Source organism: Hemitrygon akajei, chromosome 25 (assembly GCF_048418815.1).
Source record: "Hemitrygon akajei chromosome 25, sHemAka1.3, whole genome shotgun sequence".
Taxonomy (NCBI): domain Eukaryota; kingdom Metazoa; phylum Chordata; class Chondrichthyes; order Myliobatiformes; family Dasyatidae; genus Hemitrygon; species Hemitrygon akajei.
In genome coordinates, this window is record NC_133148.1 from 27,453,065 (window position 1) to 27,479,046 (window position 25,982).

The 25,982-nt window shown below is 54.1% G+C and overlaps 2 protein-coding genes and 1 long non-coding RNA gene across 9 annotated transcripts in view; 1 reads left to right on the top strand and 2 right to left on the bottom strand.

Annotated features, from left to right (window-relative positions):
- Nucleotides 1–25,243, top strand: part of LOC140716471 (uncharacterized) — a 33,238-nt gene extending 7,995 nt beyond the window's left edge. The window contains exons 3-17 of one of the 5 annotated variants that reach the window (XM_073029227.1): nt 8,099–8,410; nt 9,002–9,319; nt 10,513–10,611; nt 11,066–11,383; nt 12,831–12,929; nt 13,384–13,701; nt 14,517–14,615; nt 15,067–15,384; nt 16,569–16,667; nt 17,122–17,439; nt 18,164–18,262; nt 21,080–21,217; nt 21,723–21,795; nt 24,427–24,531; nt 24,841–25,243. In XM_073029227.1, coding sequence (XP_072885328.1) covers nt 8,099–8,410; nt 9,002–9,319; nt 10,513–10,611; nt 11,066–11,383; nt 12,831–12,929; nt 13,384–13,701; nt 14,517–14,615; nt 15,067–15,384; nt 16,569–16,667; nt 17,122–17,439; nt 18,164–18,262; nt 21,080–21,217; nt 21,723–21,795; nt 24,427–24,523 — 2,705 coding nt within the window. In that variant the 3' untranslated portion in view covers nt 24,524–24,531; nt 24,841–25,243. The remainder of the gene's footprint in view (nt 1–8,098; nt 8,411–9,001; nt 9,320–10,512; nt 10,612–11,065; nt 11,384–12,830; nt 12,930–13,383; nt 13,702–14,516; nt 14,616–15,066; nt 15,385–16,568; nt 16,668–17,121; nt 17,440–18,163; nt 18,263–21,079; nt 21,218–21,722; nt 21,796–24,426; nt 24,532–24,840) is intronic. The other 4 variants (XM_073029228.1, XM_073029229.1, XM_073029230.1 and 1 more) reach the window with 4 other exon arrangements.
- Nucleotides 1–25,982, bottom strand: part of LOC140716474 (N(6)-adenosine-methyltransferase subunit METTL3-like) — a 93,748-nt gene that overhangs the window by 26,966 nt on the left and 40,800 nt on the right. For 2 of the 3 annotated variants that reach the window (XM_073029235.1, XM_073029234.1), the window contains exons 3-4: nt 22,384–22,467; nt 21,062–21,197 (exon numbers count right to left, since the gene is read on the bottom strand). The exons of the other annotated variant lie outside the window; for it this stretch is intronic. The gene's annotated coding sequence lies outside the window, so the exon portion shown is untranslated. The remainder of the gene's footprint in view (nt 1–21,061; nt 21,198–22,383; nt 22,468–25,982) is intronic. 3 annotated transcript variants of the gene reach the window in all.
- On the bottom strand, nt 2,223–6,266 carry LOC140716475 (uncharacterized). Its single transcript, XR_012096304.1, has 2 exons — nt 6,035–6,266; nt 2,223–3,692 (listed from the first exon to the last, which is right to left on the bottom strand). It is a non-coding gene; the product is annotated as an uncharacterized lncRNA (long non-coding RNA).

Here is a 25,982-nt window from a genome sequence, read left to right on the forward strand (position 1 = left end):
GATGCAACCAGGGCGCATTTTGGAACGAAGTCTGTGGCAGGGGGAAGTCGTCATGGTGATTTAGGGTCGTGCCGGTCAGGTGGAGAGGCGATATGTTGAGGGGAAACAGCTGTTCCTGAACGGGGCGGTGTGGAACCTCTGGCCTGAGTGCCTCTTGCCCAGTGGAGCTGAGAAAACATGTCTTGGCCGGGTGGTGGGGAACTTTGATGACCGATGTTGATGCACAATTCTGCTGAGTCTTGTGTGTCCGGGCAGAAAGTCTTATGACTACATGACTACCCTCTTCTTCCACATTAGAATTGGAGGAGGTCCAGCTCCTGCGAGGGAAAGCGGAAGTTCTGATTGCACCATTGACAAGAAGTCATTCGATCCCAGAAGGTTTAGACAGAATCACCTACGTCACCCAGGAAAAGGACACAGTGAGCTGGAAGAGCAGGGATGAACAGGGAGCCCCAGGGACTGGGGAGACACCCAAGCATGCCATGTGGTCTACCCTTGTACACCGAGGTCCCTCTGTCCTCAACACTCGCCTCGGTCTGCTGCCGATGCCACTACATGACCGGCTGGCAGTAAGGGTAGGGGTCCGTGGCATGAAAAAGGTTGGGAGCCCTCGCACTGGTGGTCTGGTCTCGGCTGGGGCGGCACAGACTGAGGTTGCCCCAGTGCACTCTGTGAATTCCAGTCCGGTGTCGCTTGTTCAGTACCTGCAGTAGCCGTGGCTGTGTGATCGCGAGCAATAGCTGCTGGCCCCTGCTCAGTCGCCGTTGATCGACGGGTTGACTGACCCTCCTCGGACTTCAATATCCCGATAGGCTTTCTGTAACGCACCACAAGGAACACCAGCTTCGCTCCCATTCAATCTGTCAGCTTCACCATTTTGGCAATGTCCTGTGCAGGCCACCCGTTCAAGCTGACTATACCTGGATTCCCCCCGTTATCGTCGTTTACTCCCGGAGTCCCTGAATAACTTATCCACTCTGCCCGGTAACTTCCCTCATAATCAGACACTTCCTCAGAAACCGTTTGCTTGCAATCAAAGCCATTCCTCCAATCAGCCTGCATTGGAGACTGCTCTTCGAACTGCCTCTCAGTAGCATCCCAACCACCTTGTAGGTTTTGTTTATCATATCCTGTACAGTCGTCTGCTCAACACATCCACCATCTGATCTGCTGAGAAGCCATAAGACCATCAGATATAGGAGCAGAAGTAGGTCATTTGGCCCATCGAGTCTGCTCTGCCATTCAATCATAGGCTGATCCACTTCATCCAGTCATCCCCACTCCCCTGCTTTCACCCCATACCCTTTGATGCCCTGGCTAATCAAGAACCTATCTATCTCTGCCTTAAATACACCCAATGACTTCCACAGCCACACGTGGCAACAAATTCCACAGATTTACCACCTCTGACTGAAGTAATTTCTCTGCATCTCTGTTCTAAAAGGACGTCATTCAATCCTGAAGTCCTACCCTCTTGTCCTCGAATCCCCTACCATGGGAAATAACTTTGCCATATCTAATCTGTTCAGGCCTTTTAATGCATCACAATGATTTTAATGATTCAGAATGTATCGATGAGATCCCCCCTCATTCTCCTGAACTCCAGGGGATACGGCCCAAGAGCTGCCAGACGTAAACCAACATAGTTCCCAGAGTTTGGATGCCGTCGTATGGGTGCAATTTATATATGTTCTTAATATATTTAAATTAAGCCCAAGTTTTCAAAGTTATTATACATTGAGTTATTGCAATCCAGACTTGATGAGCCAAATGGCCTAAATCTGCCTCTATGTCTTAAACTTCCTCTTTTTAGGATGTGGAAAACTTCTTTGGACCATTTATCGATATTTTCCAGTTGAGGTGGTTGATGAAAGAACATCTGTCTCCTTTCACCCTCTAGCTCTGTGTGTCGTTACTCCCCTGGTCTCTTTTGGGGCAAGTCTTGTCATGGCTGCCAACCCTGTAGTTTCATCATTGTCACCCTGACGTGAGCCACTAGAGGGCACTCTGGCATCCGTGTCATGTCTAACCTGTAATTCCTCGGAGACTGGATGGTGGTGCTGTCTCGGAGAGGGTGTTTTCCCCGAGGAAGAGTTTCACTGGCAGGACCGTCCACCTGCAGTCCCTGCTGGGTCTTTAGATACCGTTTCTGTTTAATTTGAAGCTCTATGCAAAGCAGTTCAATTTGATTACACTTATGTTGTTCGTCCACTTACAAAGTACAAAGTTCAAAGTAAGTTTTATAATGAAAGTACACACATGACATCATACACGAACCTGAGATTAATTTTTCTGTGGACATATGCAACAACTCTACAGAATGATAAATCTAACAGGATCCATGGCTGATCCGCCCAACTAGGACTTTCAACCAGAGTGCAGAAGTCAGCAAATCGTGCCAACGCCAAAAAAAAAGCAATATTGTAAATAAATAAAGGAATAACTATCGAGAACATGAGATGAAGAGTCCTTGAAAGTGAGTCCATTGGTTGCGGGAACATTTCAATGAAGGGGCAAGTGAAATTGAGTGAAGTTACCCCCGTTGTTCAAGAGCCCAATGTGGCTGAACCTGGTGCTGTGAGTCCTTAGGCTCCTGTACCTTCTTACTGATGGCAGCAGTGGGAAGACAGCAGGACCTGGATGGCGGAGGTCCCTGATGATGGATGCTGTTTTCCAGCGACAGCACTTCATGTAGATGTGCTCAGCGGTGGGGAGGGCTTTACCGACGATGGACTGGGCCATATCGGCTACTTGTTGTAGCATTTTCTGGTCAAGGGCATTGGTGTTTCCATGCCAGGCTGTGATGCAGCCAGTCAATAGATTCTCCACCACACACCTCTACAAGTTTGTCAAACTTTTAGCTCTCATGCCAAATCTCCACAAACTCCTGAGGAAGTAGAGGAGCTCCGTGCTTTCTTCGTAATTGCACTTGCGTGTTGGACCCAGGACAGGTCATCTGAAATGATAACACCGAGGAATTTCAAGTTGCTGACCCTCTCCAACTCTGATGAGGACTGGCTCTTGGACATCTGGTTTCCTCCTCCTGAAATCAATAATCAGCTCATTGGTGTTGCTGACATTGAGAGAGAGAGGTTGTTTTTATGACACCACTCAGCCAGATTTTCAATCTTCCTCGTATGCTGATTCATCACCACCTTTGATTCAGCCCATGACCGTGGTGGCATCAGCAAACTTGAACATGGCCTTGGAGCTGTGCTTGGCCTCACAGTCATAGGTGTAAAGTGAGTAGAGCCAGGAGCTGAGCACACAGCCTTGTGGCGCATCGTTGCTGATGGAGATCGTGGTGGAGATGTCATTGCCGATCTGAACTGAATGTGAGGAAATCCGAGATCCAAATGCAAAAGCAGGTATTGAGTCTTGGAGCTTATTGATTAGTTTCGAGATGATGGTATTGAATGCTGAGCTGTAATCTATAAACAGCATCCTAACGTTTGCATCTCTGCTGTCTGGATGATCCAGGGTTGAGTGAAGAGCCAATGAAATGACATCTGCTGTGGACTTGATGTTCCTGTAGGCAAGTTGGAGTGGTTCAGTTCCCTTGTTCAGTTAACGCAGAGATTTGCTCTTTAGACTTTATACTGTCTCTGTCTTACTGCGTTCATTGTTTATCACAGGTCTCCTCTTCCTCTCAATCAAACGAAGTGGTCACAGCCAAATGAAACAGCGTTCCTCTGGGGCCAAGGTGCAAAACATACACAGCACATGCAAAATAGAGAGAAAAAAAAAGTCACACACAAAAAAAAAACAGATATATATAGTCCAAGACTCTGAACGGCATGTCCTGCTAATTGATGGTACAGTTCAATCCAGCCTGTCATTCCACTGCTTGAACACTGGAGGGCAGCACTGACTGGAGAGGTGATTTTTTTCTCTCTGTTTCCATTAACTCACATATTGTGGCGACCCAATTACTAGCTCACTCGAACCGGCTGACAATTAGCCAGAGCCAGAGACAAAGGGAGATAGCCTCAAGGGGTTTCAGTTACGTGCCTCTCGAAGTATCGAGTGGGGGAGACAGGCTTTAAAGCAAGACTGTGTTTTTGAAATAAACTGATTCTGTGGCTGCAGTTTATCGACTCCGTGTCGTAATTTCAGCGCTGCGCGTAGCACCCGCTACAACTGGTGACCCCGACGGTCCAAACATTTTTTTGGACCGGAGATGGCAGACGCTGCGTTTGTTAACGCGGTTTCCTTGAAGCTGCCAAGCTTCTGGACGCTACAACCTCACCTATGGTTTCAGCAAGCAGAAGCCCAATTCCATGTTCGGCAAATAACCTCAGAGGACACTCGTTACTACTACGTGGTGAGCTCCCTCGACCAGGACACAGCGGCCCCACGGACGTCCGGCATGTCTCGGGTAAGGACAATGTCGTGGCGGATGCGCTCTCTCGCCCTAACATTCACGCCCTTTCCCAAGGGGTAGACTTTGAGGCACTGGCTGAGGCACAGCTGGCAGATGAGGAGATCCCGTGTTACAGAACCGCAGTCTCCGGTTTGCAGCTCCAGGACCTCCCCGTAGGCCCAGGTGAGAGGACCCTACTCTGTGACGTCGCCACTGGCCAGCCCCGTCCCGTCGTCCCGGCACCTTGGCGACGACGTGTGTTCGACTCCATTCATAACTTGGCCCACCCCTCCATCCGCACTACCTTCCAGATGGTCTCCAGCAGGTTCGTTTGGCACGGACTCCGCAAGCAGGTCCGTGACTGGGCCAGAACATGCATGCACTGCCAAACAGCCAAGGTGCAGCGACACACCAAGGCCCCGCCGCAGCAGTTCCACCCCACCCACCAGCGTTTCGACCACATTCATGTGGATATCGTGGGCCCCCTGCCAGTGTCACGCGGGGCGCGGCACCTCCTGGCTATCGTGGACCAGTTCACAAGATGGCCAGAGGCGATCCCACTCACCGACACTACCTCCGAATCTTGCGCCCGGGCGCTTATCGCCACCTGGGTGTCCCGCCCGCTTTGGTGTCTCGGCCCACATTACCTCCGACAGAGGCGCCCAGTTCACCTCCAGCCTCTGGTCAGCGATGGCCAACCTGTTGGGGACTCAGCTGCACCACACCACTGCCTACCACCCACAGTCGAACGGACTGGTGGAGCGTTTCCACCGCCACCTGAAGTCGGCTCTCATGGCCCGCCTGCGCGGAGCTAACTGGGCGGACGAGCTTCCCTGGGTCCTACTCGGCGTCCGCACGGCGCCCAAAGACGATCTGCATGCTTTGTCGGCCGAGTTGGTGTACGGTGCGCCCCTGGTCGTTCCCGGGGAGTTCATACCAGCCCCAAGGGGGCGAGAGGAAGAACCCGCAGCGATCCTGGGCAGACTACGCGAGAGACTCGGTGCCCTGGCCCCAATACCCACTTCGCAGCATGGGCAGCACCCGACCTGCGTACCCAAAGATCTGCAGAACTGTAAGTTTGTGTTTGTACGCCGGGGCGGGCATCGGCCACCGCTGCAACGGCCCTACGAGGGGCCATTTACGGTGCTCAGGAACAACGGGTCCACGTTCGTGCTGGACGTTGGGGGGAGAGAGGAGGTTTTCACGGTGGACCGACTCAAACCGGCCCATGTGGACTTGGCGCAACCGGTCGAGTTTCCGGCACCACGGTGCAGAGGCCGACCTCCCAAACAGGGTCCGGCCCAGACTGTGGACATTGTGGGGTGTATCGCCGGTTCTGGGGGGGGGGGTTATGTAGCGACCCAATTACTAGCACACTCGAACCGGCTGACAATTAGTCAGAGCCAGAGACACAGGGAGATAGCCTCAAGGGGTTTCAGTTACGTGCCTCTCGAAGTATCGAGTGGGGGAGACAGGCTTTAAAGCAAGACTGTGTTTTTGAAATAAACTGATTCTGTGGCTGCAGTTTATTGACTCCGTGTCGTAATTTCAGCGCTGCGCGTAGCACCCGCTACAATATAGGATTTTCCAACTCAGCAGCTGCACGTTTATTTAAGTACAATGAGACTGCTAACGTCCGTGCACTGTTCTCTTCCCCTCTCTGGATCTTACCCCATCCTTTTTTAAAATTCGTGCAGCAGCCGCATTTCATTGGACTCGACGTGACTGGTGTATTTTGTTCTGGCCTCTTCATTCATCTTGCAAGATCAAAATACTCTGTTTAGGCAAAACCTCAGTCATCGCGTAACAACCGGAGGTTCGGTTCTCCCCTGCTTCGGCGGTGGCGATACAACTCTGAGAACATACTTCTCCAGATAGCCACAAAACAGAGAAAACCAGAGAAGTCAGTTCAAAGAGAAACAGCAACCCCCCCCCACCACACACACGAAAAGAACAGCAACACGATCATCAACCCCCCAAACCCCCCTCCCTGCACAAAACGCAACAAGAACATCAGCACCAAACCCCCTCCCCCACACAAGAAAACAATTGCAAAGAACAAGTGACAACACAGAATATAAAACCCTTGAGACAGACGAAAGTCCATAGTCCGAAGTCCAAATCTATAAAGGCAGAACTTACAGTAACATCTTTCAACATCATCAACAGAGCAAGACACTCTCAATTGATTCCAAATGAAGGGTCAATAAGTTGCAACCAAATTGAGAAACTCCACGAGCAGCCATATGTATGTGTCAGTTGTCCATCATTTTCAACAATGACGATAGGAAACTGTGCAGGAATCATCGCCCTAGGGCAGTTCCACTCTCTCGAGCCCAGGAGCCCTTCCCAGTGGTACGAGTGGTCGTCACGTTTTTATAGGCGATTTTGTAAAAATACAAACACGTGAAAGTTAAGCTACAAGAAAAATGACAATTCTACAGCCCAGTCCAACATGCACTTGTACAGTGAGATCCCCCTGTCCCTCGACACTCCCCACCATTCACAGTGTTTGTCCTGCCCTCATACACCGAGGTCCCCCTGTCCCTCGACACTCCCCATCATTCAGTGTGTCTGTTCTACCCTCGTACACAGAGGTCCCCCTGTCCCTCGACACTCCTCACCATTCAGAGTGTATGCAACACACATAAAATGCTGGTGGGACGCAGCAGGCCAGGCAGCATCTATAAGGAGAAGCACTGTCGACGTGTCGGGCCGAGACCCTTCGTCATGACTAACTGAAAGAAAAGATAGTAAGAGATTTGAAAGTGGGGGGGGAATGCGAAATGATAGGAGAAGACAGGAGGAGGTGGGGTGAAGCTAAGAGCTGGAAAGGAGATTGGCAAAAGGGATACAGAGCTGGAGAAGGGAAAGGGGTTAGACTATGAAGAGAGATTGAGTTGCCTGGGACTGTACTCGCTGGAATTCAGAAGAATGAGAGGAGATCTTACAGAAACATACAGAATTACGAAAGGGAAGGATAAGACACAGGCAGGAAAGTTGTTTCCACGTAGACGAGACTGGAACTAGGGGACATTGCCTCAAGATTCGGGGGGAGTAGATTTAAGATGGAGATCAGGAGGAACTGCTTTTCCCAGAGAGTGGTGAATCTCTGCCCAATGAAGCAATGGAGGCTGCCTGAGTTAACATACTTAAGGTTGGATAGATCTTTGCATAGTAGGGGTTGAGGGTTATGGGGAAAAGGTGGGTAGGTGGAGATGAGTCCATGGTCAGATCTAACTTTGTCCTATGAAATCATCGTTGTAAATGATGCATTTTGTTATGTTTGTACTGACCGAAATAAATTAATTTCATTCATTCATTAGATCAGCCATGATCTTATTGAATGGTGGGGCAGGCTTGGTGGGCCAGATGCCTACTCCTGTTCCTATTTCTTACGTTCTTAAACTCCTTCCGGCATTTCCCTGCCCATATCATTAACTGGTCTACATTGACCACACCACCATCGATCTCTGTGCCGTCTGTGAACTTACCGACTCACCTATCCGCGTTTTAACCCAGGACCTCTATGTAAATGGCAAACAGCAGCGGTCCCACTACAGGTCCCGGCAGAACCACCGCTAGTTACATCTCTCCGACCAGACCACTGTCTTCTGTGGGCAGGCCAATTCTGAGTCCAAACAGCCAGCTCACCATGGATCCCACGCACCTTAATCTAGTGGATGAGTTTCCCACACGGAGCCTCCTGTGACCTCCCTCTCTCTGTCCCTCCAGTTCGGCCTCCCAGTGTGCAGCTGCTGGCCCCGTTCCTGGACGGGGCAGTCTGGTCAGCGAGGGCTACGCTCATCTGCAAGGCGGTGGGGTTTTACCCCGAGAAGATCTCCTTCCGGTGGATGGTGGACAGAAGGTCCCACTCCCTGCCCACGGAGCAGGACGAGCCGGTCAGGAGCAGCGGCGGCACCTACAGCGCTACCAGTCGGATACACATCCCGTTCCTGGAGTGGGACCGGATCAGGAGCGTCTACTGCTTGGTCACACACATCTCCAAAGCCACACACTTCGTCCAGGAGTTCCGGAGAAGAGCCGGTAAGACTGAGGCCTCCTCAGAGGACGGGGCGACCTAAACCACCCCATCCCGTCAGCGAACTCCAACTCTGTCCGAGTAACCCCCTTCCGATCCTATACCTCTGTGATTCCATTCCTCCCTGCCTCACTGAAACCCCTCACTCACCTCTGTGAACCTATCCCACTCCTACACCCCTCCCTGTCTTGGCAAACCCCTTGATCCCCTGGGCCCTACTCCGTCTCCATGACACCATTACTCTCCGACCTGTATATGTGACTCCTTCCCTCCTATCTTCGTGACCACTCACCTCTCCGTCTCCTTCCCGACAATAACCCAGTTAAGCTGGCTCCATTCCTCATTGCACCCCCTCTATGTTACTGTGACAACTCCCAGCCCCACGTCTCCTTGAACACACACCCGTCCCTTTTCTGTGACCCCTCCCTCACATCTCCTTGTGTCTGTGACCCCCTCCCTACTCAACCCCTCTCCCTGTCTCTGAGACTCCTCCCACCCCACTGTGACACTCTGCAGTTTCTGATCCCCGGCCGAATTCCCCCTCCCGCAGGGAACGACAGACACGGTTTGTTGTGTGACCACATCCTCTCTCTCAGTTGCAGCCCCACAGCCGCCGATCACATTCTTGCTACGGCCCCCTGATACCCCCACCGGGGACGGAGCCAGCGTCACGCTCACCTGTGGGGCCACCGGATTCTACCCGGCATCTCTCTCCTTCGGCTGGGAGGTGGATGGGAGGCAGATGGACTCAGGGGTCTGGAACACGGAGCCGGTGAGAACCCCCAACGGCACCTACCACGCCATCAGCACTCTGAACACTCCTCGATTCCTCTGGAGCTCGGGGGCTCGCTACTCGTGTCTGATCAACCACCAGGAGCTGGATCAGCCCGTCAGAAAGAACATCAGCCTCAACGGTGAGTGGGCTGAGGTGGGGGGGGGGGGAGGGGGGGAGTCCCATATCTGCAGCTCACAGTCATCTCCGAATCCCTGAGTCAGACCCACACCGGGAGCACCATGCACAGTTCCCGTCTCCCTATCCCTGGGTCAGAACCACACCGGGAGCACCATGCACAGTTCCCGTTTCTATATCCCTGAGTCAGACCCACTCCGGGAGAATTGTGCTCAGTTCCTGTCTTTGTATCCCTGGGTCAGACTCACACCGGGAGCACCGTGCACAGTTCCCGTCACCGTATCCCTGGGTCAGACCCACACCGGGAGAATTGTGCTCAGTTCCTGTCTCTGTATCCCTGGGTCAGACCCACACCGGGAGCACCGTGCACAGTTCCCGTCTCCGTATCCCTGGGTCAGGCCCACACCGGGGGAACCTTGCACATTTCCCGTCGCTGTATCCCTGAGTCAGACCCACACCGGGAGAATTGTGCTCAGTTCTTGTCTCTGTATCCCTGGGTCAGACCCACACCGGGAGCACCGTGCACAGTTCCCGTCTCCCTATCCCTGGGTCAGACCCACACCGGGAGCACCATGCACAGTTCCCGTCTCTGTATCCCTGGGTCAGGCCCACACCGGGAGCACCGTGCACAGTTCCCGTCTCCCTATCCCTGGGTCAGACCCACACCGGGAGCACCGTGTAGTTCCCATCTCCGTATCCCTGGGTCAGACCCACACAGGGAACACCATGCACAGTTCCCATCTCCGTATCCGTGGGTCAGACCCACACCGGGAGCACCGTGCACAGTTCCCGTCTGTGTATCCCTGGGTCAGACCCACACCGGGAGCACCGTGCACAGTTCCCGTCTCCCTATCCCTGGGTCAGACCCACACCGGGAGCACCGTGCACAGTTCCCGTCTCCCTATCCCTGGGTCAGACCCACACTGGGAACACTGTGCACAGTTCCCGTCTCCCTATCCCTGGGTCAGACCCACAGCGGGAGCACCGTGCACAGTTCCCGTCTCTGTATCCTTGGGTCAGGCCCACACCGGGAGCACCGTGCACAGTTCCCATCTCCGTATCCCTGGGTCAGACCCACACCGGGAGCACCATGCACAGTTCCCGTCTCCGTATCCCTGGGTCAGACCCACACCAGATCAATGAGGGAACTCACAGCACAACCAGTCGGTAACATTTGGATGAATATTCCTGTTTCAGATTGTGATCCGGTCGTATGTGTCCCCTCTCCAACCTCGGACCAATCCTTAACAACACCGTTAACAATAGTATCCATAGAGATGGACTGGACAACAGTCGGTAGGTGCCAGGAAATATTCCCCCACACACCTTCCCATCTTCCTCCCTGACCCTTTTCCTATCGTGATGACGTCCTTCACCCCTAAGCTCTTCACCATCTTTGAAAACATTCCCACCCCAACATCCCTTCCCATCTCAGAGACCCTCTGCCTCACCTATGCACCCCCGTCTCTCTGATCTCCTCCCTCCTTTACACAACGCCCCATTTCTGTGCCCTCCTCAATTCTCTGTCTCCGTGATCCACTTGTATTCAAACACCCCTTCCCAGCTCCATGACCAACACACAGGCCACTTCTCATGTCTGGGACCCCCTCCCTACTCTACCCCTCTCCCTGTCTCTGAGACTCCTCCCTCCCCACCGTGAACCTCTACAGTTTCTGATCCCCGGCCGAATTCCCCCTCCCGCAGGGAACGACAGACACGGTTTGTTGTGTGACCACATCCTCTCTTTCAGTTCCAGCCCCACAGCCGCCGATCACGTTCCTGCTACGGCCCCCTGATACCCCCACCGGGGACGGAGCCAGCGTCACGCTCACCTGTGGGGCCACCAGATTCTACCCGGCATCTCTCTCCTTCGGCTGGGAGGTGGATGGGAGGCAGGTGGACTCAGGGGTCTGGAACACGGAGCCGGTGAGAACCCCTAAAGGCACCTACCACGCCATCAGCACTCTGAACACCCCTCGATTCCTCTGGAGCTCAGGGGCTCGCTACACGTGTCTGATCACCCACCAGGAGCTGGATCAGCCCATCAGAAAGAACATCAGCCTCTACGGTGAGAGGGCTGAGGTGGGGGGGGGCGGGGGGAGTCCCATATCTGCAGCTCACAGTTACCTCCAATTCCCTGAGTCAGACCCACACCGGGAGCACCGTGCACAGTTCCCGTCTCCGTATCCCTGGGTCAGGCCCACACAGGGAACACCATGCACATTTCCCATCTCCCTATCCCTGGGTCAGACCCACACCGGGATCACCGTGCACCGTTCCCGTCTCCCAATCCCTGGGTCAGACCCACACCGGGAGCACCGTGCACAGTTCCCGTCTCTGTATCCCTGGGTCAGACCCACACCGGGAGCACTGTGCACATTTCCCGTCTCTGTATCCGAGTCAGACCCACACTGGGAGAATTGTGCTCTGTTCCTGTCTCTGTATCCCTGGGTCAGACCCACACCGGGAGCACCGTGCACAGTTCCCGTTTCCCTATCCCTGGGTCAGACCCACACAGGGAGCACCGTGCACAGTTCCCGTCTCCGTATCCCTGGGTCAGACCTACACCGGGAGCACCGTGCACATTTCCCGTCGCTGTATCCCCGAGTCAGACCCACACCGGGAGAATTGTGCTCAGTTCCTGTCTCTGTATCCCTGGGTCAGACCCACACCGGGATCACCGTGCACCGTTCCCGTCTCCCAATCCCTGGGTCAGACCCACACTGGGAGCACCGTGCACAGTTCCTGTCTCTGTATCCCTGGGTCAGACCCAAACCGGGAGAATTGTGCTCAGTTCCTGTCTCTGTATCCCTGGGTCAGACCCACACCGGGAGCACTGTGCACATTTCCCGTCTCTGTATCCGAGTCAGACCCACACTGGGAGAATTGTGCTCTGTTCCTGTCTCTGTATCCCTGGGTCAGACCCACACCGGGAGCACCGTGCACAGTTCCCGTCTCCCTATCCCTGGGTCAGACCCACACAGGGAGCACCGTGCACAGTTCCCGTCTCCGTATCCCTGGGTCAGGCCTACACCGGGAGCACCGTGCACATTTCCCGTCTCCGTATCCCCGAGTCAGACCCACACCGGGAGAATTGTGCTCAGTTCCTGTCTCTGTATCCCTGGGTCAGACCCACACCGGGAGCACCGTGCACAGTTCCCGTCTCCGTATCCCTGGGTCAGGCCCACACCGGGAGCACCGTGCACATTTCCCGTCGCTGTATCCCTGAGTCAGACCCACACCGGGAGAATTGTGCTCAGTTCCTGTCTCTGTATCCCTGGGTCAGACCCACACCGGGAGCACCATGCACAGTTCCCGTCTCTGTATCCCTGGGTCAGGCCCACACCGGGAGCACCGTGCACAGTTCCCGTCTCCCTATCCCTGGGTCAGACCCACACCGGGAGCACCGTGCACAGTTCCCATCTCCGTATCCCTGCGTCACACCCACACCAGATCAATGAGGGAACTCACAGCACAACCAGTCCGTAACATTTGGATGAATATTCCTGTTTCAGATTGTGATCCGGTCGTATGTGTCCCCTCTCCAACCTCGGACCATTCCTTAACAACACCGTTAACAATAGTATCCATAGAGATGGACTGGACAACAGTCGGTAGGTGCCAGGAAATATTCCCCCACACACCTTCCCATCTTCCTCCCTGACCCTTTTCCTATCGTGATGACGTCCTTCACCCCTAAGCTCTTCACCATCTTTGAAAACATTCCCACCCCAACATCCCTTCCCATCTCAGAGACCCTCTGCCTCACCTATGCACCCCCGTCTCTCTGATCTCCTCCCTCCCTTACACAACGCCCCATTTCTGTGCCCTCCTCAATTCTCTGTCTCCGTGATCCACTTGTATTCAAACACCCCTTCCCAGCTCCATGACCAACACACAGGCCACTTCTCATGTCTGGGACCCCCTCCCTACTCTACCCCTCTCCCTGTCTCTGAGACTCCTCCCTCCCCACCGTGAACCTCTACAGTTTCTGATCCCCGGCCGAATTCCCCCTCCCACAGGGAACGACAGACACGGTTTGTTGTGTGACCACATCCTCTCTTTCAGTTCCAGCCCCACAGCCGCCGATCACGTTCCTGCTACGGCCCCCTGATACCCCCACCGGGGACGGAGTCAGCGTCACGCTCACCTGTGGAGCCACCGGATTCTACCCGGCATCTCTCTCCTTCGGCTGGGAGGTGGATGGGAGGCCGGTGGACTCAGGGGTCTGGAACACGGAGCCGGTGAGAACCCCCAACGGCACCTACCTGGCCATCAGCACTCTGACCACCCCTCGATTCCTCTGGAGCTCAGGGGCTCGCTACACGTGTCTGATCACCCACCAGGAGCTGGATCAGCCCATCAGAAAGAACATCAGCCTCTACGGTGAGTGGGCTGAGGTGGGGGGGGGGCCCATATCTGCACCTCACAGACATCTCCAAATCCCTGAGTCAGACCCACACCGGGAGCACCATGCACAGTTCCCGTCTCCCTATCCCTGGGTCAGACCCACACCGGGATCACCGTGCACAGTTCCCGTCTCTATATCCCTGGGTCAGACCCAAACCGGGAGAAATGTGCTCAGTTCCTGTCTCTGTATCCCTGGGTCAGACCCACACCGGGAGCACTGTGCACAGTTCCCATCTGTGTATCCCTGGGTCAGACCCACACCGGGAGCACCGTGCACAGTTCCCGTCTCCCTATCCCTGGGTCAGACCCACACCGGGATCACCGTGCACAGTTCCCGTCTCTATATCCCTGGGTCAGACCCAAACCGGGAGAAATGTGCTCAGTTCCTGTCTCTGTATCCCTGGGTCAGACCCACACCGGGAGCACTGTGCACATTTCCCGTCTCTGTATCCGAGTCAGACCCACACCGGGAGAATTGTGCTCTGTTCCTGTCTCTGTATCCCTGAGTCAGACCCACACCGGGAGCACCGTGCACAGTTCCCATCTGTGTATCCCTGGGTCAGACCCACACCGGGAGCACCGTGCACAGTTCCCGTCTCCCTATCCCTGGGTCAGACCCACACCGGGAGCACCGTGCACAGTTCCCGTCTCCCTATCCTGGGTCAGACCCACACAGGGAGCACCGTGCACAGTTCCCATCTCCGTATCCCTGGGTCAGACCCACACCAGATCAATGAGGGAACTCACAGCACAACCAGTCGGTAACATTTGGATGAATATTCCTGTTCCAGATTGTGATCCGGTCGTATGTGTCCCCTCTCCAACGTCGGACCATTCCTTAACAACACCGTTAACAATAGTATCCATAGAGATGGACTGGACAACAGTCGGTAGGTGCCAGGAAATATTCCCCCACACACCTTCCCATCTTCCTCCCTGACCCTTTTCCTATCGTGATGACATCCTTCACCCCTAAGCTCTTCACCATCTCTGAAAACATTCCCACCCCAATAACCCTTCCCATCTCAGAGACCCTCTGCCTCACCTATGCACCCCCGTCTCTCTGATCTCCTCCCTCTCTTACACAACGCCCCATTTCTGTGCCCTCCTCAATTCTCTGTCTCCGTGATCCACTTGTATTCAAACACACCTTCCCAGCTCCATGACCAACACACAGGCCACTTCTCATGTCTGGGACCCCCTCCCTACTCTACCCCTCTCCCTGTCTCTGAGACTCCTCCCTCCCCACCGTGAACCTCTACAGTTTCTGATCCCCGGCCGAATTCCCCCTCCCGCAGGGAACGACAGACACGGCTTGTGTGACCACATCCTCTCTCTCAGTTCCAGCCCCACAGCCGCCGATCACGTTCCTGCTACGGCCCCCCGATACCCCCTCCGGGGACGGAGCCAGTGTCACGCTCACCTGTGGGGCCACCGGATTCTACCCGGCATCTGTCTCCTTCAGCTGGGAGGTGGAGGGGAGGCAGGTGGGCTCAGGGGTCTGGAACACGGAGCCGGTGAGAACCCCCATCGGCACCTACCACGCCATCAGCACTCTGAACACCCCTCGATTACTCTGGAGCTCGGGGGCTCACTACACGTGTCTGATCACCCACCAGGAGCTGGATCAGCCTGTCAGAAAGAACATCAGCCTCAACGGTGAGTGGGCTGAGGCGGGGAGGGGGGGCCCATATCTGCAACTCACAGTCATCTCCAAAGCCCTGAGTCAGACCCACACCGGGAGCACCGTGCACCGTTCCCGTCTCCGTACCCCTGGGTCAGACCCACACCGGGAACACCGTGCACAGTTCCCGTCTCCCTATCCCTGGGTCAGACCCACACCGGGAGCACCGTGCACAGTTCCCGTCTCCGTACCCCTGGGTCAGACACACACCGGGAGCACCGTGCACAGTTCCCGTCTCCGTACCCCTGGGTCAGACACACACCGGGAACAACGTACACAGTTCCCGTCTCCCTATCCCTGGGTCAGACCCACACCGGGAGCACCGTGTACAGTTCCCGTCTCCGTATCCCTGGGTCAGACCCACACCGGGAGCACCGTGCACAGTTCCCGTCTCCGTACCCCTGGGTCAGACACACACCGGGAGCACCGTGCACAGTTCCCGTCTCCCTATCCCTGGGTCAGACCCACACCGGGATCACCATGCACAGTTCCTGTCTCTGTATCCCTGGGTCAGACCCACACCGGGAGCACGGAGCACATTTCCCGTCTCTGTATCCCTGAGTCAGACCCACACTGGGAGAATTGTGCTCAGTTCCTGTCTCTGTATCCTTGGGTCAGACCCACACCGGGAGCACCGTGCACATTTTCCGTCTCTGTATCCCTGAGTCAGACCCACACCGGGAGAATTGTGCTCAGTTCCTGTCTCTGTATCCCTGTGTCAGACCCACACCGGGAGCACCGTGCACAGTTCCCGTCTCTGTATCCTTGGGTCAGGCCCACACCGGGAGCACCGTGCACAGTTCCCATCTCCGTATCCCTGGGTCAGACCCACACCGGGAGCACCATGCACATTTTCCGTCTCTGTATCCCTGGGTCAGACCCACACCGGGAGAATTGTGCTCAGTTCCTGTCTCTGTATCCCTGTGTCAGACCCACACCGGGAGCACCGTGCACAGTTCCCGTCTCTGTATCCTTGGGTCAGGCCCACACCGGGAGCACCGTGCACAGTTCCCATCTCCGTATCCTTGGGTCAGGCCCACACCGGGAGCACCGTGCACAGTTCCCATCTCCGTATCCCTGCGTCAGACCCACACCAGATCAATGAGGGAACTCACAGCACAACCAGTCGGTAACATTTGGATGAATATTCCTGTTCCAGATTGTGATCCGGTCGCATGTGTCCCCTCTCCAACCTCGGACCATTCCTTAACAACACCGTTAACAATAGTATCCATAGAGATGGACTGGACAACAGTCGGTAGGTGCCAGGAAATATTCCCCCACACACCTTCCCATCTTCCTCCCCGACCCTTTTCCTATCGTGATGACGCCCTTCACCCCTAAGCTCTTCACCATCTCTGAAAACATTCCCACCCCAACATCCCTTCCCATCTCAGAGACCCTCTGCCTCACCTATGCACCCCCATCTCTCTGATCTCCTCCCTCCCTTACACAACGCCCCATTTCTGTGCCCTCCTCAATTCTCTGTCTCCGTGATCCACTTGTATTCAAACACCCCTTCCCAGCTCCATGACCAACACACAAGCCACTTCTCATGTCTGGGACCCCCTCCCTACTCTACCCCTCTCCCTGTCTCTGAGACTCCTCCCTCCCCACCGTGAATCTCTACAGTTTCTGATCCCCGGCTGAATTCCCCCTCCCGCAGGGAACGACAGACACGGTTTGTTGTGTGACCACATCCTCTCTCTCAGTTCCAGCCCCACAGCCGCCGTTCACGTTCCTGCTACGGCCCCCTGATACCCCCACCGGGGACGGAGTCAGCGTCACGCTCACCTGTGGGGCCACCGGATTCTACCCGGCATCTCTCTCCTTCGGCTGGGAGGTGGATGGGAGGCAGGTGGACTCAGGGGTCTGGAACACGGAGCCGGTGAAAACCCCCAACGGCACCTACCACGCCATCAGCACTCTGAACACCCCTCGATTCCTCTGGAGCTCGGGGGCTCGCTACACGTGTCTGATCACCCACCAGGAGCTGGATAGGCCCGTCAGAAAGAACATCAGCCTCTACGGTGAGTGGGCTGAGGTGGGGGGGGAGGGGGGGGAGTCCCATATCTGCAGCTCACAGTCATCTCCGAATCCCTGAGTCAGACCCACACTGGGAGCACCATGCACAGTTCCCGTCTCCCTATCCCTGGGTCAGACGCACACCGGGAGCACCGTGCACAGTTCCCGTCTCCCTATCCCTGGGTCAGACGCACACCGGGAACACCGTGCACAGTTCCCGTCTCTGAACCCCTGGGTCAGACCCACACCGGGAGCACCGTGCACAGTTCCCGCTTCCGTACCCCTGGGTCAGACCCATACCGGGAGCATCGTGCACAGTTCCCGTCTCCGTATCCCTGGGTCAGGCCCACACCGGGAGCATCGTGCACAGTTCCCGTCTCTGTATCCCTGGGTCAGACCCATACCGGGATCACCATGCACAGTTCCTGTCTCCGTATCCCTGGGTCAGACCCACACCGGGAGCATCGTGCACAGTTCCCGTCTCCCTATCCCTGGGTCAGACCCACACCGGGAGCATTGTGCACAGTTCCCGTCTCCCTATCCCTGGGTCAGACCCACACCGGGAGCACCGTGGACAGTTCCCGTCTCCCTATCCCTGGGTCAGACCCACACTGTTAACACTGTGAACAGTTCCCATCTCCGTATCCCTGGGTCAGACCAACACCAGATCAATGAGGGAACTCACAGCACAACCAGTCCGTAACATTTGGATGAATATTCCTGTTCCAGATTGTGATCCAGTCACGTGTGTCCCCTCTCCAACGTCTGACCAATCCATAACAACACTGTCAACAACAGTATCCATGGAGACGGACTGGACAACAGCCGGTAGGTACCTCTAACTTCCCACTAATTTTTGATCTATTATATGCTCTCTCTTTGGCTTTTATGTTGGCTTTGACTTTGCTTGTTTGCCACGGTTGTGTCCTCTTTCCTTTAGAATAATTCTTCCTCTTTGGGATGTCTATATCCTCTGCTTTCTGAAATGTTTCCAGAAATTCCCGTCATCGCTGCTCTGCCGTCATCCTTGCCGGTGTTCTTTTCCAGTCAATTCTGGCCAGCTCCTCTCTCATGCCTCTGTAATTCCCTTTACTCCACCGTAATACTGAAACATCTGACTTTAGCCTCAAATTTCAGGGTGAATTCGATCGTATTATGATCACTGACCCCTAAAGGTTCTTTTACCTTAAGCTCTCTAACCAATTCCGGTTCATTACACAACAGCCAACCCAGAATAGCTGTTCCCCCACTGAGCTGAACCATGAGCTGCTCTAAAAAGCCATCTCGTAGGCACTCTAGAAACTCCCCCTCCTGGAATCCCGCACCAGCCTGATTTTCCCAATCTACCGGCATCTTGAAATCCTTCATGAATATTGTAACATGCATTTTCTATCTCCCAATGTAATTTGCAGGCCACATCCTTAATACTGTCTGGGGATGTATACAACTCCCATCCGGGTCTTTTTACCCTTGTATATCCTTAGCTCTATCCACAAAGGTTCAATACCTTCCGACCCGGTGTTACCTCTTTCTAATGATTTGATTTCATTTTTTACAAATAGAGCCCCTCTGCCTTCCTGCCTGTCCTTTCGAAGCAATTCACCGTGCACAGTTTTTGTCTCTGTGTCCTTGGGTCAGATCACATCAGGAGCACCGTGCACAGTTCCCATCGTCATATCCCTGGGTTAGACCCACACCGGGAGCACCGTGCACAGTTCCCGTCTCTGTATCCCTGGGTCAGACCCACACCAGGAGCACCGTGCACAGTTCCCGTCTTTGTATCCCTGGGTCAGACCCACACCGGGAGCACCATGCACAGTTACCGGCTCTGTATCCCTGGGTCAGACCCACACAGAGAGCACCGTGTACAGTTCCAGTCTCCGTATCCCTGGGTCAAACCCACACCGGGAGCACCGTGCACAGTTCCCGTCTCTGTATCTCTGGGTCAGACCCACACCGGGAGCACCGTGCACAGTTCCAGTCTCCGTATCCCTGGGTCAGACCCACACCAGGAGCACCGTGCACAGTTCCCGACTCTGTATCCCTGGGTCAGACCCACACCGGGAGCACCGTGCACAGTTCCCGGCTCTGTATCCCTGGGTCAGACCCACACCGGGAGCACCGTGTACAGTTCCAGTCTCTGTATCCCTGGGTCAGACCCACACCGGGAGCACCATGTACAGTTCCAGTCTCCGTATCCCTGGGTCAGCCCCACACCGGGAGCACCGTGCACAGATCCCGTCTCTGTATCCCTGGGTCAGACCCACACCGGGAGCACCGTGTACAGTTCCAGTCTCCGTATCCCTGGGTCAGACCCACACCGGGAGCACCGTGCACAGTTACCGGCTCTGTATCCCTGGGTCAGACCCACACCGGGAGCACCGTGCACAGTTACCGGCTCTGTATCCCTGGGTCAGACCCACACCGGGAGCACCGTGTACAGTTCCAGTCTCCGTATCCCTGGGTCAGACCCACACCGGGAGCACTGTGCACAGTTCCCGTCTCTGTATCCCTGGGTCAGACCCACACCGGGAGCACTGTGCACAGTTACTGGCTCTGTATCCCTGGGTCAGACCCACACCGGGAGCACCGTGCATAGTTACCGGCTCTGTATCCCTGGGTCAGACCCACATCGGGAGCACCGTGCACAGATCCCATCTCCATATCCCTGGGTCAGACCCACACCAGGAGCGCCGTGCAGAGTTCCCGTCTCCCTATCCCTGGGTCAGACCCACACCGGGAGCACTGTGCACAGTTCCCATCTCTGTATTCCTGGGTCAGATCCACACCGGGAGCACCGTGCACAGTTCCATCTCCGTATCCCTGGTTCAGACCCACACCGGGAGCACCGTGCACAGTTCCAGTCTCCGTATCCCTGGGTCAGACCCACACCGGGAGCAGCGTGCACAGTTCCCGTCTCTGTATCCCTGGGTCAGACCCACACCGGGAGCAGTGTGCACAGTTCCCGTCTCTGTATCCCTGGGTCAGACCCACACCGGGAGCACCATGCACAGTTCCCATCTCCATATCCCTGGGTCAGACCCACACCAGGAGCACCGTGCACAGTTCCCGTCTCTGTATCCCTGGGTCTGACCCACACCGGGAGCACCATGCACAGTTCCCGTCTCTGTATCCCTGGGTCAGACCCACACTGGGAGCAGCGTACACAGTTCCCGTCTCTGTATCCCTGGGTCAGACCCACATCGGGAGCACCTTGCAGAGTTCCCATCTCCATATCCCTGGGTCAGACCCACACCAGGAGCGCCGTGCACAGTTCCCGTCTGTGTATCCCTGGGTCAGACCCACACCGGGAGCACTGTGCACAGTTCCCGTCTCTGTATCCCTGGGTCAGACCCATACCGGGAGCACCGTGCACAGTTGCCATCTCTGTATCCCTGGATCAGACCCACACCGGGAGCACCGTGCACAGTTCCCATCTCTGTATCCCTGGGTCAGACCCACACCAGGAGCACCGTACATGGTTAATTACTGATAAAAACACAAAATGCTGGCAGAACTCAGCAGGCCAGACAGCATCTATGGGAGGAGGTAGTGATGACGTTTCGGGCCGAAGGGTTTCTATTTATTTCCCGCATCTGCAGATTCACTCCATGGTTAATTACTGACCTGCTTTCTGTCTCGTAGATCGCTGCCAACCGACCTGGTATCCCAGGGAGATCAGCTGGCTGTGGGTAGCAGCTGCCGTGGCCGCGCTGGTGGTCTACACTGGCATCGTGCTGTGCATTTTCCATGGCATCTGGACCTGTCGGCAGAGGAGAAGAGGTTCGTCTGCCTTTCCTTGGGGGTAGTGCTAGTTGGCAAGACGATTGTGGCAGTTGTCCGGGCCGGGATGAGGGTGGCTTCTCACGTAAAATCATTTGCAGATACGGTTTACGGGGCTCAGACGCCAGGCACAGACTTAGGTGATGCTCAGACTGCGAGTGCAGACACAGACGGAAGGTAGACGGCAGCTACAGATGCAGACAAAACCCGACAGCTGGCGCAGACGGAGACAGAGGGTTCCGGCGGCAGACGGAGACTGGAGGATGTCACAGACAGCAGTCGCAGACGCGGAATTGACACAACAGTGAAGATGCAGACACAAGCATATGGGGGGGGGGGGGGGGGGAATCAGAAGGCAGGCCGAGTCTGGGATGCGGAGACAGGGGTCGCGGGTGAGGGAGGGACGGGATGGTCTCAGCTCCGGACCGCTGACGGTTGTTTGGGTCCGGCTCCGGGAACACCCACTGAAATGACGGATGATTATCTTCCCCCCCTCCCCCCACAGGATCCATTCCAGAATCTCTCTGGGTAAACCTGGACATCCCAATGGAGAAGATCCCAGAAGACGTTGGGAAAGGGTAGGTTGGGGGGGGGGGGGGGGGCGGCAGGAAGTCTAGTACACCACCCTGGGGACGTGTTCAGTGTGTGTGACGCCGGCCAATTTCCACCTATCACCCTCCTTGCTTATCCTTTAAATTGCCACCCTCCTCCCACCTTAAACATGCCCTTTTGTTTATGATACCGGCCCTCACCCCGAGAAAAAGATACTGGCTGTCTCTCTGTCAGGTCACCCCACAGCCTCCACCACTCTGGAGAAAGAGCTACCAGCCCATCCAGTCTCTTCCCATAGTTAAAACCTTGGCGATAACTCAACGATTCCCCTCTGCCCTCCCTCCAGCATAATCCTGCCCCTCCCGTAGCCGGGCAAACAGAACTGTGCATAAGACCATAAGGAGCAGAATTGGACCATTCAGCCTATCGAGTCTGCTGTCGTTCCATCAACCCTCTAAACCCCATTCAGCTGCCTTCTCCCCATAACCTCTGATGCCCTGGCTAATAAAGAATCTACAAGGGGTGATTGATAAGTTCGTGGCCTAAGGAAGAAGGAGTCAATGTTAGAAAATCTAGCACATTTATTTTTCAACATAGTCCCCTCCTACACTTACACACTTAGTCCAGCAGTGGTGGAGCATACGGATCTTGGACCTCCAGAAAGTGTCCTGAGCAGGGGTGATTGATAAGTTCATGGCCTAAGGTAGAAGGAGATGAGTTATTAACTTCAAACTTTCTGCATCTTCCCTCAAAGAGTTGAACTGCACGTGCATGTAACGAGAGTCCAAGACACCTGGAGGTCCAAGACACTCTCGTTATTTGCATGTGCAGTTCAACTCTTTGAGTGATAATGCAATTATCATACAATTAACATTGTATTGAAAGGACAGGCTGGTGGGCAGAGGGGGTGGGGTGGCTCTGTTGGTTAAAAAAAAAAGAAATCAAAGTCATAGAAAGAGGTGACATGTCATCAGAAGATGTAGAATCCTTGTGGACAGAGTTAAGAAACTGCAAGGGTAAAAAGACCCTGACGGGAGTCACATTCAGACCTCCGAACAGTAGCAAAGGTGTGGGCTACAAGTTGCATCAGGAGATAGAAAATGCATGTTAAAAGGGCAATGTGACAAGTCATGGGGATTTCAATAGATTGGGAATATCAAGTTGGTGTTGGATCCCAAGAGGGTGAATTTGTAGAATGCCTACGAGATGGCTTTTTAAAGCAGCATATGGTTGAACCCACTAGGGTATTAGATATTCTGGATTGGGTGTTGTGCAATGAACCAGAATCGATTAGAGAGCGTAAGGTAAAGGAATCCTTAGTGGAAAGTGAGCATAGTATTATCAAATTCACCCAGCAGTTTGAGGGGGAGAAGCAAAAGTCAGATGTATCAGTATTACAGTGGGGTAAGGGGAATTACAGAAGCTTGAGAGAGGAGCTGGCCAGAATTGATTGGAAGGGAACTCTGGCAGGGATGATGTCAGAGCGGAAATGGCTGGAATTTCTGGGAGCAATTCTTACTGTGTAGGATAGATACATGCAAAAAAAGAATTCTAAAGGCAGGATGACCAACCATGGCTGACAAGAGAGTCCAGATAGATTTGAGAGGCAGGGCGTCAGGACCGGAAGCAAGGGTCGGGCCGATTTCGCTTGCTCGCCCACGATTCTCTGTGGCGCTGAGGCCGTGAGGTTGCTCCAGATTTGTGTCTGCTAACAAGATGAACTGAGACCGAGGCTTTAGGCCTAGGGATTCGGGTCCAAGGATTCGAAATGCTCTTGCTTTCTTCTGTTGTCTGCATGATTTGTGTTTTTATTTCCTTTCACTGCACATCGTTTTTTAATTGGGTTTTTGCTTTGTGGCTGCCTGTAAGCAGGCAAATCTCAAGGTTGTACAATGTATACACATACTTTGATAATAAATGTAATTTGAACCATTTGAAGTGGAGCTTAGAGGAAAATTGTATCAGCTATGATGAAATGCCAGAGCAGACTCGATGGGCCAAATGGCCTAATTCTGCTCCTATAGCTTCTGGCCTTATGGTCCTAACATTGAGGGATTAGATTAGATTCAACTTTATTGTCATTGTGCCGAGTGCAGATACAAAGCCAATGAAATGCAGTTAGCATCTAACCAGAAATGCAAAGAATAGTGTTATTTACAGAATAACTGTGAATAAAAAGTAAGTGCTACAGCACACAAATATTAAAGTACTGAGACAGTACAATATGGGTGCAATACTGCTTAGCGCTGTGATGTGAGGTTCAGCAGGGTCACAGCCTCAGGGAAGAAGCTCTTCCTGTGCCTGCAGGTGCGGGAGCGGAGGCTCCTGTAGTGCCTACCGGATGGGAGGAGAGTAAAAAGTTCATGTTTAGGGTGATATGCATCCTTGATAATGCTTTTCGCCCTGCCCAGGCAGTGTTTATGGTAGATGTTTTCAATGGTGGGTAATTGGGTGCCGATAATCCGCTGGGCAGTTTTCACCACACGCTGGAGTGCTTTGCGGTCCGATACGGGACAATTGCCGTACCACACTGAGATGCAGTTGGTGAGTACGCTCTCAATGGTACAGTGGTAAAAGTCCGTCAGTATCCTGGGTCAGAGGTGAGCTTTCTTGATGCTCCGCAGGAAATAAAGGTGCTGTTGTGTCTTTTTGATCAGGATGGAGGAATTCGGGGACCAGGAGAGATACTCGGAAATGTGGACACCAGGGAATTTGAAGCTTGATACAAGCTCCACTACAGCTCCATTGATGTAGATGGGGACGTGAGTGTGGCTCCGAGCATGCATAAAGTCCACAATGATCTCCTTGGTTTACGGATGTGGACCCCACGATCCCTCTGTTCCTCCTGATTGACTTGAATCCTGATTCCAGCTGCCCAACTTCCCTGCTGTGACCTCAGACAATGCCCCTCGCCATTCACACTCTCTCCAATTTATCACAAACTGACGAACCAGAGCTCCAGCTCAACATTAGGAAGGGCCACAGCACCTGTGGGTACCCCACTGGTCACCAATTTCCTTCCCCTCTGATCACTCACTCACCCTCCTCCTCTCCCTCTTCCTTCCTTCCAGCCTGTGAACGAGCAGAGGTGGTGGAGAGAGAGAGGGATTTCAGCCAACAGCGCGAGACCGGAGAACATTCTCGAACCTGGGCCCTGCAGCAGCTCCTGAAACTCAACCCCAAACCTCCCCGCGGCCGCCGAGTCAGTGGAATCCAGAGGGGGACAAGGTGCGGCGGTGTCTGGAACGCTCAGCTCTACGCGTACACCTTCCCCAACCCCCCATGCGTCTGCCGTGCCTTCCTGTACCCCCGTCTGTGCTCTCCACACCGGGTAGAACACAGCCAGCTGTCCGTTGGCAGTCCTGTGGTGTGGGGGAATGAAGAACAGACAGCAGCCTTCACAGAAACAGGCCCTTCGGCCCAGAGTGCCTGTGCTAACCAAAATACTAAATAAAACTAAATGCCTTCTTCCTGGACATGTCTAACAGCTTCTTAAACACCTCTATCATATCTACTTCCTCCATTACCCTTGGCAGAATATTCCAGGCGCCCACCACTCTGTGTTAAAAAAGAAGCCCCACTCATCTCCCTTTCAACTTAAATGTGTACCCTCTGGTATTAGACATTACCACCCTGGGGGATAAAGATACTGGCTGTCTGCACCATCTCAGATTCAGATTCAGATTATTGTCATTTACAAACCACAAATGCACTGCGGTTAAAAAATGAGACAACATTCCTCCAGAATGATATCACAAAAACACATAATAAAACAGACTACACCAGAAAATCCACATAACATTTGGCAATCCCCAATCCAGAGTCCGGAGAGGCTGCTGCATATTAATATCGCGCTACCATCTTTCTGCGTTTCCCGGAAAGGAGCACCAAAACCACCAGACAAAACAAGACCAAAAACTAAAGCTACAAGACCTGCACAAAACCACATAGTTACAACAGTGCAAACAGTAGCATAATTGATAAAAAAAAACAGACCATGGGCACAGTAAAAACAGTCCAAAGACGTTAAAAGACCATAAGTTCAAAAGAATTCACCACACAGTTTCCACAAGTCCTCAGGGTCACGATAGACTCGTCATCCCACACAGGCAGCAGAAGGGAATACCCCCGCTATGGACTTCCACGGCGCTTCGCAGACAGAGCACACAATGAAAGCTCTGTCAAACCCAGCCTCGCAGACACAGCACACAAT